Genomic DNA, 16,798 nt, shown 5'->3' on the forward strand with positions numbered 1-16,798 from the left:
GTAGGCAAATTACTATGCGCTATACTATGCTATATCCCACTGATTAGGTTCTGTCACACAAAATGTCAAAAATATCGAGAAGAATAATAAGCCACGACTAGGTACATTGACTATTGCATTGACAGAAAGGAATCAGTCAGCAAGTGGAATGATTAATAATGACTTTTTTTCGTCAATAATTTCTGTCTAACCAGTAAGCTGTCATCGATGGAATGTAAACATGTCAATTCTCCGCCACCGAAGAAGTTTTAAGTTCAACCTTTTGCAGGTAAGGTATTTTTTTAACTATGAAGGACCCTTGCTCATAGAAATTACAGAACCTACAGTACATATCAAGGCAAACCCGTATAATAAAACATTGAACAAGCTTCGTCAAGCAATAAGACGAAGAGATGAAGGATTAGAGCATACACCCCATAGTTCTGTTTTATTACCTTGCGATTTTCAAGTACAAAATTCCGTCAACTTGACTTTACCGGAAATAATTCATCAATAGCGGCTTTAGCAGTTTCTCTAATCTCATCTAAAATCATTTCGGCTTCACTTTTACTGCTGATTTCAATTTCTTGGAATTGAAAAAAAAAACTGTTCGAAAACACACGAATCTTAAATGACAAGCGTTGTCATAATAAAATACAAAGTTGTTATTGTCAAAGATACTTTTTAGTATATCTTCGGGCCAGATCGATAGCTCTGAGTCACTATCCGGATTCGAAAAGAAACACCTCTATTTAACCAACAAACGGACTAAAAATAGTGTGAACATGAAAATAAGATACCTACACGTTTTATTATATGATTTATAAACACTTGAAAGCGCTTTTCAGTTTGTCAGAGAAATATTGTTCTAAGGATGTTCCAAAGTGAAACATGACGCAACTATAATTGATTCTAATTTTTTTGGCTGAGCTTCCAGATACATTTTCCAAATTTAATTTAATTTTGATCTTTTACTTTCAACGCTTGCTTATTCTATTATATTTAGTTTTAACAGCAATTTACATGGTTTAAAATAATTACTGTTTTGTTGTCTCCTTAATGCTTAAGGATTCTCGATGTTTACTATATGTTATCTTTTTCTGATTGCATTTCTATATGTATACTCGTATGCACTTTATATCATACTGTATTAAATAGTATTAAATTTTTATCCAATGTCATCGACCTAGAGTCACATTAGAATTTAAATTTGAAACAATGTAAAACCATATATTGATGTCTCAGCTACAATTTTAGTGTTATCTTCAATTACAAAAGAACTGATCTAGATCGAAAACGTCCTGTTATGCTCCTATATAAATTTCGACGACACTTTTTTAAAAAAGTTTTACTTATATGTTTTATACCTAAATACAAATGTGAAGTGGTTTACTTCTGTATAAGTTTAAAAAAAATAAATTATCTTTAATCCATCAAAATACATCATATTTCGTTTTGTTTCAGGAACTGGAACCTTTGGTAGAGTTCTTTTATGCAAGAATAAAGAAACCGAAGAATATGGCGCCATGAAAGTATTGTGTCTTGCTGATGTTATAAGACTAAAACAAGTGGAACATGTTAAAAATGAAAAGAGCATCCTAAAAGAAATTAGACATCCGTTTATAGTGAATTTGTAAGTACCAACTTGTCATCTTAAATTATTAGACCAATCATAATCTACACATACAATCACCCATTTATATATATATATATATATATATATATATATATATATATATATATTCGATATTTCCTAAATGAAAAGCCTTTTTAAATAAATCTAAAACACGTCGATTTTTAAATTTAATGTTCTACATTTTGCAATAAAATTTCATTATACAAGGTGATACACATTACAGTGATGACGTCATCGGCTCTTTTTTTAAATGTAACACGCTGTATTTTAGGACATTTTTAGATCGATTTTTAGATCTGATTTTAAAAAAGTATAATACTCTGGCCTAATGGATATAATTTGAAAGATATGCGCTTAGAAAATAAATAATTTATTATCAATTACAAAAAAGTAGCCTACTTCTAGTTTTTTGTAAACTGTAATTATATAACTGAAACCTAAAGCTAAGATTAATATTATTACAAGAATTTATACATGCAAAACACAACAGGCTTTCTCCGTGTCTTCCTCCGTGCTTCCGAGATTTCAGGATTGCAAACATCCAAACACTACTACGCTGATAACCAATCTGTGCACTGCTGCTACTTAGAACAGCGGACGGTGTATTTATACTGTCGATGGTGACGTAGTCGTGGTGGAGGTTGGCCCGAACATTTCTGACGGCGAGATTTTAATTGGAGTGTGGAGCAGACGATATTTTCTTTCTGAGAGGTCTCCATGTCAAAAGTAACCGTATCCCGTTATCTCTTCCCTGTTCCCAGTAGCAGTAGTGCATGGATTTGTGATCATCGTAGTAGTGGCTGGAGGCTCGGGAGACTGAGACTTCGGAAGTCCTGAAGAAGACATCAGAGAGGATGTCGAAAGCGCCGCGTAGTGATAATCGACGCGGTTCAATCCGGAAGCCTGTTGAGGTTAATATTAATTCTTGTATATATATATATATATATATATATATATATATATATATATATATATATTCCCATTCTTATCAACAGAATTAAAAGTATATTAACTTAACATAAGTATAGGCTGATCCTGCACTTAAAAAACCTTTTTTAATTGAGTGATTAACCTATTGCCCATTCTTATTATCTTTTCTAACCTTGCTTTCAAATTATTTGGTTTGTTTTCTCTTTTGTTATAATTTTTCTTTATTCTTTTCTATCTGTCACCTTTTCTACGTTTCTTATTTCTTATTTTTATCTTCGTCTACCTGTTTTCTCCATTTTACTTAAGTTTTACATACCAATATTTGTGCTTTGTATGTGTTTGTTTTTATCCATATATTTATTTAATGATTCATTCATTTACGGATTCAGATCCGCAAAATCCTGCGTAGACACCGTATTTGTACTAAGATAAATCACAGAAAAGGACATCGAGTACAATAAACCAGCATATCTATGTTTTAAGGGCTTTCGATCGCATCTAAGTCGAAGACGTCTTACACCTATCGTATAAAAGAAACATACCAATCAATACTACCTCCATAATCGAATACAGGTAAAGATAAATGCAAAACTAGCACAGTGTATACCAGTACAAAGCGGAGACAGACAGGGTGACTCGTTAAGCCCACTTCTCTTTAATATAATAATGGACGAAATAATACAAGCATTACGCAAAGGCCATGGTTACAAAATGGGGAACAAAGAAATCCAAATATTATGTTATGCAGACGACGCCGCATTAATTGCCGAGACAGAAGACAAGCTCCAAAGATTAACACACATCTTCAATACAACAGCCAAGAAATACAATATGATAATATCAGCAGAAAAAAACAAATGTATAACAATATCCAAATACCCTCTACGATGTTAAATCGAAATTAATAAGAAAATAATAAAGCAGGAAGCAGGAAGGTTTAGATATCTGGGAATAGATATAACTAGTTTCGGAGACGCTGAAGAAGAAGTACGACAACAAAGCTTAAAAGCAAGTAAAGCGGTGGATCTCTTAATGACAATCTGGAAGAACAAATACCCAAGACAAGACACAAAAACAAAAATATATAAAGCAGCAATTAGACCTATATTAACATACACGGCGGAGACAAGACCTGATACATCTAAAACGAGACGAATACTAGAAACAACAGAGATGAAAATACTTCGACGAATATCAGGAAAAGTCTGTTGGATAGGGAGAGAAGCGAAAACATAAGAAGAGCATGCAATGTAGAAGACATAAATGGATGGGTGACAAAACGGAAACAGGAGTGGAACGAATACATTAGTAGAATGGCAGAGGATAGGATAGTACGAATAGCACGAGGTAAGTCACCAAATGGACGAAGAAGTATTGGCAGACCAAGAAAAAGATGTGATAATTTAAACAATTTAGGAGGCTAATATTGAAAAAGAAACAGGCTTTAAAGCCTACATACAAAAAAGAAGAAGATGAAGGAAGATGATTCATTAAATGTCTAGACCCATTTTCCATTATTGCTTTCAAACCCAAAAGCATTCTCATTACTTTTTTTTTTAAAAATTGTTACTGGTTCTTCCTCAATTTTTCTTTCTATTCTTATTTTTCTTCATCTGGTATCGTACATTATGCAGCGTGTAGGTTTCAAGCTGGGTGAAGGATGTGTAGAGATTCTTTTTCCGGCCTTCTTTGTTATTTGAGATCTAGTTCTCTGTGACTTTTAATTTTGTCCATTACAACGACGTCAAAAATATTATATTTGTGAAGGTATATGCTTGATTATTAAACCTAAAATAAGAATCTATTGCATTCGAATAAGATGCGCAATAAGTAATTTTGTTAAATAATGCTCTAAATATTACGGATGTAAATATTTTATCATTGAAACGTATTTAAAGTTAGCTAAACAACAAAGACATAATTCATGCAATTGTATTTCCGGAAGCAAAGTGTATTTTTATTTACTTACACTCACTATTTTTAGCGTAAAACATGAAAACATTGTTGATAAAATAAATCTTTATGTTTATTTTACACATTTGTACGATATGTTTGCGTTCGATAAGGTCAAAGTTTCCTTAAATTATTCAACTTTCATCTGATTTCATCGCTTCTTTTTAACATTTAGAAGATTTTGGGCTTGTCGCTTTCTCAGAGCAGACGTTTAGGAAGCTGTATCATAGGCGCTCCCTAATAGAAGTTTATTAAGGTATTAAATATTTAGAATAATTGGTTGAATTAATGAGTTAATTTAAGTGTGCAGTTATATTTGTTTTTGTTACTGTAAATGTAATAACTTGGTAAATGTGTAGGTTGAAATAAATTTCGTTGTGAGTTGTAAATATTATGTTATTGTACATTTAAAATATAAGATACAATAGCCAGATTTATTTGTATACGTTTATACAAACTAATAGTTCAATTAGTACATATTATAGCCTTACCATTTTTTAATATCGTATACAAATTCCCTTTCTTGGATATATCGTATTTATTCTTCTTCTCGTAATGTTTATCAGTCATGTTGTCAATCCCTAATCATGACAATTTTGACTTTGTTGTCATGATGCACAGCTGCTCGAAGGTGACCTGTGGTTGTCATATTCCACTAAGTTATTAGATTCAGAAGTCAGGAAATACTTTGTCTTCCCGCGTCTCTGTTACCAAATACTTTCCCCTCAATAACAAATCGAAGTAAGTCATTCCTCTCATTATTTGTCATACGTCCAAAATACAAAGTCAATCTTCACGTCCAATTGACCATGAGATCATAAATTACCCCTTAAGTGCATGAAATTTGCCATGTCTTTGGTCCCATTTATTCTTTATAAATCTCCTAAGCACCATGTCCAGGAAATCTAGTAGGAGAACTGATAAAACACGGAAGAGATAAGCTATACTCTCTACTGAGAGGTCTGTATTCAAAATCAATAAATCAAAAGTCCCAGAAAAATGAAAAATTTCCTATATACCGACAATACACAAAAAAGTGGATAAAAGCAACTGTGATGATTACGGGGAATTGTTGTAAAGTCCAGTCGTCAGAGATTTGACCTCTAAAAATCATGCAAACAAGCCGAATTTTGCTAAAAACGTAAATTTTGGGACCCCAAAATAAAGCAAAAAAGTTTGCTGCTCATATCCCCACCTAGGGGGAGAGGAACGAAAAATATCGATTTACTAATAATCTGTACGTCGTAGAAAAAAATGATGTTTCAAATAAGAAATATAGCTGAAATAATTTTCAATAAAAAGGTTTGTTAGCATTTTTAGTGTAAAATGAACCGCACTTACAATGTTGTTCGTTGTTCAAAATTATCTCTGCTACATTTCTTTTTTGAAACATTTTTCCTTTCCGGGGGGAGTGGGGGGGAGTGCGGAGGGTGTAGTAGAGAGGTAAGGGGGAAGCCCGGTGTAGAGTGGCCAAACTTTTTTGCATATTTTGGCGTCCCAAAATTGACATTCTCTGCCAAATTCAGCTTGTTCGTATAATTTTTAGAGGTTCATTGGTATTTTCGTCTCTTCTGACGACTGGAGTAGTAACAAATATACTAAGTAAAATCTACGGCAATTAATAAAAAACCAAAATTGGTATTTTTCTATTTCTCTACAATATTTGTTTCTCTACAAACAAAGACAAATTGTTTTCTTCTACCAACATACAAGATTAAATGTTTAATCGAACAGATATTTAAACGATACATTCAGGTGTTAGAGGTGTTGGAAGTTTATATTGGAGGTGTATTCATCATTGAAATACTGCTTTCATGATTATTACAATTATTTTAAGCAATATTCAGTGCTATCGTGTATACCTTATGGTGTCTTTTTAAAAAAAAGTTTTGAATAATATCTACATATAATTAGCAATGGCTTGTTTAGTTCCCAAAAAGAAAAATGAGCTCCTTATATAAAAAATGTCTTTATATATATATATACTCTTAATGCGACGGGCATGTGACTGGCATTACTGTTAGTCTATTGACAGAAACTGCACCCCATAATGATCATACTTGGATTGGATGTAGTATATATTGCTAATCTCAGAAACTTGCAATCCTCGTTTCAACACATTCACCATATTTTGAGCCAGATAGCTGCAAAGTTTCATTCGGACCATCTAAGGACACTTCAAAGAAAACAGAAAAATTGGCGGTAATACATGCGCAATATTAAGACGAAGGTTAGACATGCTTTATCTATTTTATGAAGTTTGAATAAACACAAACTCGCATATAATTAGACTATACACTGATCGTGTAAATTTTCTAAATGAAAAAAATCTATATAGAAAAACATGATATATTAAACGCAGTAAATTATCGCTCTGTATTTATCAAAATCAAAACATTTTGTCATGTTTTGTTTTAAATTTGTTTTTTAGTCCTTTGCTTAATAAATAATATGTAAATAATAGTACGAAATACGCTGCTGTTAATCATTCAAATTAAATATAACAACTTATACTTAATGTTAAAATTCTTCCAATGGGACGGATTGTAAAAATTACATTGATAACCATTTTTAAATGTTCTTAAATAAATTTGATTCGGTGAATCCAAAACTGTTTTCATATGTTTTTATTAGGTCGTATTCAAAAGATATGAACACAGTTTTCTTACTACTCCAGTCGTCAGAGACGAAAATACCACTAAACATCTAAAAATTATACGAACAGGCTGAGACGTTTGTAATGTTAAAGTTTAAATTCAGCGTTTTTTTAGGCATATTTCAAATGCCTGATATTTTTTGCCAAAACTCAAAATCCATATTTTATGTTATAGGTTTTAAAGATTAGGCTCTAGTAATGAAAATTTCGGGATCTCATGGAAAAAATCGCGAAACTTTTATTTATTCAACAGCTTTATAGAAACTGATTTCAGCGATAAAATATAACTAAAATAAAACAAAAACGAAACTGCAAACGAGATATACACTCTTCATCTTAAAAACACATTTTGATTTTTATGATATGGAATTTTTACCGTCGAGCTGATACAAATTTTATTGAAAATTGATTTCGCGCGCGTTTCTGACATGTAAAATCGACGGTCGCTTCAAGCGTTGTTTCTGAGAAAACGGTTCATTCTACAAAAAAAGTGCTAATAAAAATTTTTGTTAAAAATTAGCTGCATTTCGTTCTTCAAATATCACTGCTTTCAATTTTCGCTTCAAAACTCACATACGGCTACCTAATGTCCTCTAGCATCCGTCCCTCCTGTCAAAGCTGCCAATCATATTTGACAATCAAACAAATATTCTCACTGAATGTCATCAACATTCGGCCAGAAGATTACAATACAAACTCAAAAGTGAAGTACGAGATATCCTAAACAACCCTGACCAAATGAAAGCTGTGCTATAATTCCTTAGAGATGAACACTTATATCAAAAAATATAATTAAATTTTAAAAAGGAAAAGACAGTTAAGATTTGATTTCACGTACAGGGAGCTTGTACATCCGCTTATACGTATTTTGGCCCAATAGGCCTCATCAGAACGGCTTTTGCAATCGCTCTGAACGTGAAATAAATCTTTTCTGTCTTAGGAAGCAACTCTAACATGGCTTCGTATAGACGCAATGTAGCGACATCTGATAATAAAATCGTAGACTAATTTTCGAAACCAAATTCAAGAATTCCGGTTTAGTCTGTGCCTTCTAAGAATTGCAAATTTATCAACGTCTGTTTTGCCTTGCAATTCTTAGAAGGCACAGATTAAAGCGGAATTCTTGAATTTGGTTTCGAAAATTAGTCTACGATTTTAATTAGATTTTAATTTAGACATTGTATAGCATATTATTATCATTCCGTATTATTGTAACATATTCTTAATGTAACACTTAATGTTTGTGTAATGAAAATTCATGTTATAGTACCTATGTAAGTGGCCATAGTAGCCGAGCACGTTAAAGTTGAAATAAAAAAAAATTTGGCTTAGAGACAATGGGGAATTTATTTGTTAAGTATTTAAAAGAAATACTATTTTGTTCTGAAAATTTCAATATTGTATATATATTTTTTAAAGTCCCGATTTTGTCTCATTCTACTAATAGTTTTGAAGCGGTCAACTACAACGCAACTTTCAAGATGTTAATGACTATGATGATGGCGAACAGTTTTTTAATTACATTGATTTTTGTCTATGGGCTTCATGTATGTAGAGCGAATTTATTTTTTCATTGTTGTGCTTTCAACCTGTCGTTCCAAAAAATGTTTCTTAACCCTCCGGTACACGCGCTCTATTTTCTTACGCTCTATTATTGCTTAAAAGCAATATTATTTGAAAAAATTGTTATTGTTTTAATGAGGTTTTAATAATACCATTGCAATCTATAATTGGCTATTCGTTCTCTATTTCATTATCTTATTCCATCAGCATTCTTTCAAAATTAGAGTCGCCGAATCTTACCTTTTTTACGTTACGTAAGTACACGCGTGGATTACAATGGTAACAGAACACAATCTATTTCTTACACTTACACACATCAAAGGACAGTCGCATACTAAAACAGTTCCTTAAACGATGCCCTGAAGGTATAAGGAGATAGGCAACTGTATATACAGTATAGTCCGAATAGCAATATTATAAAATTGAATGGATTACGTATGTAATCCGCGCGTGTACTGGAGGATTAAAGAAAAATATTAAAACCAGTATTCTTGCTCTCACTTTCTGTAATTAAAGGAATATAAAATAACAATAACAATTTCTTAATAAAAAGTTGGTCCAAAGGTTTATTTTGGCAATATGAATGAACATTTATGAAACATGTACTTAATTTGTGTTTATCTTAAAAGATAGAGAAAGATTTACTGACACTCTTTCAGGAAATTCAGTATTCAATACGTATTATATTGAATCAAAGCATATTAATGAGGCTATTCACTGACTTAGAAAAGCGAGAAACACAGTAATAAAATTGAAATGAGTTTACAAATTCACCTAATGAAGCTACTTTAGTTTTTATTGATTGTTTCGTATATATTATGTAAATATATTTTTAAAAAACTTTTAGTGTTGCAGATAGTACATAGTATGCTGATTATTATCGTATATAACAACATTAAAATCTAATTCTCTGCACATATTAATTGACTTCAAGCAATTATGAATTTTGACGAAAATTAACTACAGCTTAAAATGACCAGCAGGAGTCAGGCAGTAAACTCTACTGTTTCAGTTGTGTATATTCTAAAGTTTTTATTAGTAAAACCTTAGAAAATACAAAGAAACTGTACATGCAACAATTCAATAATAAATAATTTGGAAAGTAGATAATAGCATTAATATAGTTCGCTGACTTTCAAAAATCAGGAAGCTCAATAACGATGTGCAATTCTCCTCAGTAATAATAGGAGGTGATTTTAATGCACTTGTCGGTCAGTTCAAAAGAGGATTTGAAGCTATACATGGTGGACTGATTTTTGGAACTAGCACTGATACTTGAACTAATGTATTTAAACATCAATAGTTAGTATTAGATAAAAGTATATATTAGTATATTAGCACTAGACATGGCAATTATTAACACATTCATTATAAAGGTAGAAAGTCAACTTCACCTATAAAAGTAAACGAGATACCAATAATTCCCAAATACATTGTTTCATAGCACGAATAGATAATTAATATTTAAGTCAACAGCATAATTAAGTTATTCTGGAAGTACTATAAAAAGCGAAAGAAAGAAATACCACAAAAAATCAATCACAATTAACATACCACAATAATATTATTAACACTTTTACTGCCCATGAAATTCCTTAACGTCATGCCCTTCTTCTTCTTTTTCCCATGCCCATGACGTTATGTAACGTCATTTGTAAATTAGAAGAAGATCGAACCAGCTGATATATCACAGATATTCAAACATTAATTAGACGAGAAGCATCATTGACTAGAAATCAAGAACTAGAACGATTATATTCGGAACATGCTACCGAAATATAAGCCTTATATTCGCCGCCGAGACTTTGAAGATTTAACGGAATTGGAAACGAAAATTTAAAATCTTCAAACACACCGGAAAAAATACAACTCCAAGATAATATAATGCCAAACAAATGTGCTTTAGATGCAAGATGCCAGATCGCAGCCGTAAATAGTGCAAGATTTCATGGAAAAAATTCTGTTGGTATTGCGGCAAAGATGGACTTTACAGCAGAGACTGCTGTATAAACTGTCGGAGAAACAAATAACAGACTAGATAAATAAGGAATCGGTCCAGTGTGTGGAGCAAAATTTGACACCATACGATCTCGCCGCTACTGAGCTAGCGAACTGTTCTAATAGTTGGAAACAGTAGTCCTCCTTTCGAACAGGGAAGATGTATGTTCCCTTCATGTGAAATCATACAACATCGGCCTAGTGCCATTATAATAATAAAATTAAACATAATCGTCATATAATCCAAAGGTTTCTAAACCTAATTACGTAGCTAGTTTCAACTAATTTAAATGAATTTTCACTGATGACCAGAAGTCTTTACTTCTATGTAATTTTTTTTTAAACTATAGTATACAGCCAACGACTGGGATTTTTTCCTTTTACTTTGTAAAAAATAAATTCTCCACTATTGACACGCTTCTTGGTAAAACTCATAGGGACAGCTAAATGATACGATAGACTTAAGTGATCATTGTATTGACTCATTGTATTTTGACGATAGGTTACAGCGTGAAAAACAAAGTAAGGCTCGGTCAGGGAAGTGTTAACAGATACTGCAATTGAAAATATAGAAATAAATAAACAAATATTCATATGATAGTCAGTGATCTTCAGAAAACGTTTAATAAGGTACCTTGCAAGGGTCTATGGTAGGCATTAAATAAGAAAGAAGTCATAACTAGTGTTCTGTAAGACAGGTATGGAAGGGACAACTAACTTAAGAACTTTTATTTGAAAGTAGAATTGTATTAGGGCTCAGTCCGTAGTTCTTATTAATTCTTAGTAGCTTGGACCAGATAAGAGGAAAACTTCCTGGTGACATTTCATAGTGCTTAATATATCGCTATTAAATCAAAGATTGAAACAATAGAGATACATTTTTAAAGAACACAGCTTTAAAGTTTGGTGGAACCAAAAACAGAGTATCTAGAATGTGCATTTTAAAATATTAGATATACTGATGATACCGTAATAATACCTGATAATTTAAAAATTTTAGAAAAAATAATTACCAACCAAGATCTAAAAGTAATTAGAAACCTTTACTGGAATCATATAGCAAATCTCAGAATTGAAGGTGAACACACCAAATACATGTAAATCATGCATGGAGTAAGGCAAGGTTGTATTTTGTCTCCTTTAATCTTTAATATTTACTCTGAAAACTCTGAAATCTTTAATATTTACTATTTAGCGAAGCTTTGTACGAAACTAAAGTCATTCTACAGATCTCACTGCTATCTGATGTTATATTGCTAGTATTTGCAAACAACCTGGAAGACCTACAAGTCCTTATGAACAAAATCACGTATTAAAGTGAACTATATTATGGACTCAAGATAAACGTAAAGATAAAGCTCATGATAATTAACAAGAAAAGTATAATAGAGCGTCAGCTCTACGTCAACCAAACACTAGCAGAAAGAGTGACGCACTACAAATACCTCAGCACCATAATAAATAAAGAATTAACTAATAACCAGGAGATAAGAGCGAGCATCGAAAAAGCTAGATCCATCTTTAACCGACGGTCTATCGACCGAGCCTCAAATGAGGAGGTTCGCAGAAGAATAAAGAAGAACCAGGAGGTGCTGACCACCATTGAATCTCGAAAGCTACAATACTGCGGACACATTATACGAAATGAATCCAGATGTGCCCTTCTACAAACCATCCTGCAAGGAAAATATTTGAAAAGCGAGATCCTGGAATAAGAAGAAAATGCTAGTTCAAGAACCTCAGAACCTTAGATCATCTGTACAACTGTTCGGCGCTGCTGCAGACAAGATAAAGATTGCCATGATGATCGATAACATTCATCATAGAAGAAGAAAGAATAATAAATAAAATATAAAGGTGCAATGGGAATATGAACTTTCCCTTAACGTCAAAAACCAAGTTTATGATAATTAGTAAAATCAGCAATAATAACGAAACTTTATTGCTAGGAGGCTGCCATATCAAACGAGTCAAGAAGTACACGTTCTTGGAAATACTATTAAAAGAAAGTAACGACTATTTTGTTAAAATAAAAGTTAGAATTCAAAAAGCCCATACCTTTGAACCATACCAAAGATTTGACCTTTGCCATAAAAATGCTATTGATCAAATGTTACGTATACATTATGATAAAAACACTTAATTTTCATATTACGTCGACATATAAAAGAATTCCGAAGATTGTAGTGGTTCATTTTTCTCGCCCTTAAAATTTTTATTAGTGCTGTACCAAAATGTCACTACACTATCTCGTAGATTGTTTTTATTACGTCTTAGTCTGTCGTACCCAAGTTCTCATGTAATTAATTTTGTCTTGGTGTATTATGTTAAAAGTATGTAATATTCCCCATGAAAATAATTTAGTTATTTGGTGGCGATGGCTTGTAACGTGAAAATAAGGTGTTTTAAGAACGGTTGTGGGATCGTGAGGTCCCATTTAAGCCGTAAGTCTGAGTTATTCTTGTGTTTATATCATAAAATATAGCAAGATTTTCTTTTCTGTCTAGCGTTCTTTTCCTAGGGCTGGCATTTAGTAGTCGTACCTATCAACTTGTCACCAACTCTGCAGTTTCAATATCAGGCTACTTACACAGCCACCCTTCGTCAATAAGTCATCAATCTTCCTTCTTCTTCATCTTCATTTTTTGCCGTCAAGGTAAGAAAAGGATTCGACCTGAGTGTCACTGCTCTTTTTAGGGCCCTGTGCTTAGACGCACATACACTTAAGGTTGGACAAACGTCTTGGATCATTGACGTAAAATTTCGATAATTGTCCGCGAAAAGACATTTAAAGGATGAAAGAAATATTTTTTGATTAATTTATTTGCTAGAAAGTTACATCTTCTATTAATTTTAATATGTGTAGGTAAAATCTACGAACCAAAAAAGCTTCTTCGGTCAAAAAATTGTGGTTTCTATCCCCCCTTTTTCACTTTTGAAATTTTAAGTAATGATTGTTTTTTTAAGAACTAATTTTTAAACTAATCGTTTAACCGCAATTAATTTAGATAGTAGGTTGTTGTCTTTATGTGCCCTTTTTTAGTAATGAATAAATACTTTTTTTTAAGTTTATTAATTTCTTTTGATGGGTTTATTCTATTGACAAAGTAGTTTTGCTTATGCAATTCTTTGATATGTTTTATGAGGATTTTGTGTCGTTTATAAAACTCGAGTTAACCTATTATCTATCTAACTTCCATACACTCACCCATCCCAATGACTCTCCCGATTTTGAGCAACGAGTCCTGCGTATTTGCCTTATTATCACCTGATTTTCTTCTTTTAAACCGCCCTAAATTGATTTTTGCTTACAAGATCTCATGAGTGGATCACTTTAAGAACTTTAAAGAAGAACGAAGGAAAAATCTAGCTGAACGGACAATAATAGAAAAAAACAGCAATATCTCGGACATACGAAATGAATGGTGTGGCTATAATGTTGCTGACCTTCTTAACGGTCATGGTACTTAAAGAATAAGAACCAAACTCAGGCTCCTTATCATTTAAGACAAAATAAATAAATATGAAACTGTAAAGTGTATGTTTTCTCTTCCGTTGTTTTTTAAATATTTTATTAATATTTTAATGGATCACCGGACGGAAGAGTGTGTCCCTGTTTTTTCTTTAATGTTAAGTTTAGTAGATGACACTAGAAATATAGCGATATTATGTGTCAAGTTTTATTAGCTTTAGAGCTGATGAAAATAAATAATTTTATTGTTTTTATTTTTAATTATTTTTAAATACACAATTCCAGTAATTAACAATTTGATAAGCATAATATACAATAAGAATTTCCCAAACTTGTGAGCGTTATATAAAACAATTAGTAGGTATTTATAGTATATAAACTTTTTAAACTGTATATCTAATATTATTATCGGTTAAAAAATTACACGGCTATGAGGATCTAGCGGACATATCTGATTGACTACAAAAAAGAAAAAGAAAGTGTGTACCTACATAATAAGCTTGTTCCTTATCTACTTAGTGTTAGAAACATTGTATACGATGTCACTAATATGAGGAGTGGCTAGTCTCAATTGTATAAGACTATATTATCTCCACCAACACTTTTATGTGTAGATTTATAAATAGAATAATGAATATAAAATTACTAATACATTAGAGCAGAAAAAAAATTATAAAATAAAATATGGTAAGAAAAACATAGATATAAGCTAAATCATAAGCTGGTTGTCTGTGTTCATTTCTTCCTATTTCAGCATTTTCCTTTGCCTCGTTTTATTTTTATGATTGTTTTATATCGTTTACAATGTCGTGTTACTATCTTTTACTCGTTCTCTCTTAATCTATTCGTGCAGCTATATTTCGTATCTTTGTATCGTCTCGTTTGCCAATCTTCTGATAATGTGTCATACCTAATAATCGAAAAAAAAACGGTTTCAGTGATAGTCATGGTATAAACACTATATAGCATGAAGACATTAAAATAAAAATTATATTAAAAGTTTGCGTTTGAGTATAATGAACTATAGAATTTATTTTTGTTCTTATCACGTATTGAAAATTACGATTATATCTATAATAATAATTATGACTTTAAGCGAAATAGGTACTTATACTCTAGGGGGCAGAGGGCTTGTGTATGCACTTTTATGTTTCCTCGGTATCTTGACCTTTCTTTATGTTTTTTAAGGGTACCAAATTGAAAACCCGTTAGATGAATTTTGTTATTGTACAATTGAATTGTTTAAATGATTGTATCTCCTTAACTATTAGAGATATTTAATTTTATCAAAATGTAAATTGTTCCTTTTAAAAAAATGAACAAATTGGAGTTTGGTAAACCTTCATCCGATTATTAGAACTGGAGTTATAACAAAGTTATAACTATATATATATATATATATATATATATATATATATATATATATATATATATATATATATTATATATATATATATATATATATATATATATCCGATAATATATCACATATGTAAAAAAACTTTATTGTAATAACAGAAGTTACTTAAATTTAGATTGTAATAATTCATGTCAAAAATAGACTAAATATTCTATTTTGGCACAAATGCAACTCCCGTCTGATATTTATAGCCTTAAATTAAACAGAAGTTTCCTATTTAATAATATTAAATAAACACTCTGTTCTAAAGTAAATGTTTGGAAACTAGTTTTTTATTACATCATTGACAAAGTAAGTAAATAAGCAATTGAAGAACAGGTCAAAATTCATATTAAATATAATCTTTTTAATAGCATATATATTTTAATTTTAATATTTTTTATTAATACTAGACTGATCATAAAACACATAAAAAAATAATAATTAATTAAGCACGAAACATGTCTATTAATAAAAAATGGGTCAAATAAAAAATCGCTTTAGTTTAGATTGGCGACCAATTTGTCAATTCTTTCTCGGTTCTATGATTAATTAAATAGTGCCTTGTTGTGCGAGTCAAATCTCTCATGTCTCATGCGCAGCCATGAGCTTTTCTTTTCATCCCTTATATGTGATATTCAGTTATAATCATGATGCTGTAATGTCCAATCTAATTAAAACATTGCCTAGGTTTTCTTGCAGTTTATATCAATCCATTCTCGTTTCTCGTTTTACCATTGCTGAAATTGGAGTGCATCTCATGGCACCCATTATGCCATGACTTGCTTCTTTTAACTTTATTAGATTTTACATTGCACTTCTTGGTTGCACCTTTGGGCACCATACCAGAAATGCACGTTATTGTGTGTTTAACCACCATATTGTATATTCTGGACGCAGTACTCATGTTTTGGCGTGAGTGCGTCTGGCCACCAATAAAATGGTCACCGCTCTTCTGATTCTTCGTTCTAAGTGTTCGTTCTGGCTAAAACTAGTATCTATTTCAACTTCGAGATATGGTTCCCCTCCCTTCACCATCAGAGTTATCCTATTAAGATTTAATGATCCCATGCCCTCTAATTTCCTTCTTCTTGTGAAGATAATGATTTTGGACTTTAAAGGAATTATAGATAATCGTAGCTCTCTAATTTAGGCTCACTAATAGGCTCACATTCAAGGCCTATTGCATTTTATTTCTTTTAGTTGTTTTAG

General features: G+C 31.6%; 1 protein-coding gene across 1 annotated transcript in view; it reads left to right on the forward strand.

Moving 5' to 3' along the window:
- The window catches only part of Pka-C3 (Protein kinase, cAMP-dependent, catalytic subunit 3), a 148,360-nt gene that overhangs the window by 115,931 nt on the left and 15,631 nt on the right, over nt 1-16,798 (forward strand). The window contains exon 3 of the mRNA XM_072522622.1: nt 1,444-1,612. Coding sequence (XP_072378723.1) covers nt 1,444-1,612 — 169 coding nt within the window. The remainder of the gene's footprint in view (nt 1-1,443; nt 1,613-16,798) is intronic.

Source organism: Diabrotica undecimpunctata, chromosome 2 (genome assembly GCF_040954645.1).
Source record: "Diabrotica undecimpunctata isolate CICGRU chromosome 2, icDiaUnde3, whole genome shotgun sequence".
NCBI classification, from domain to species: domain Eukaryota; kingdom Metazoa; phylum Arthropoda; class Insecta; order Coleoptera; family Chrysomelidae; genus Diabrotica; species Diabrotica undecimpunctata.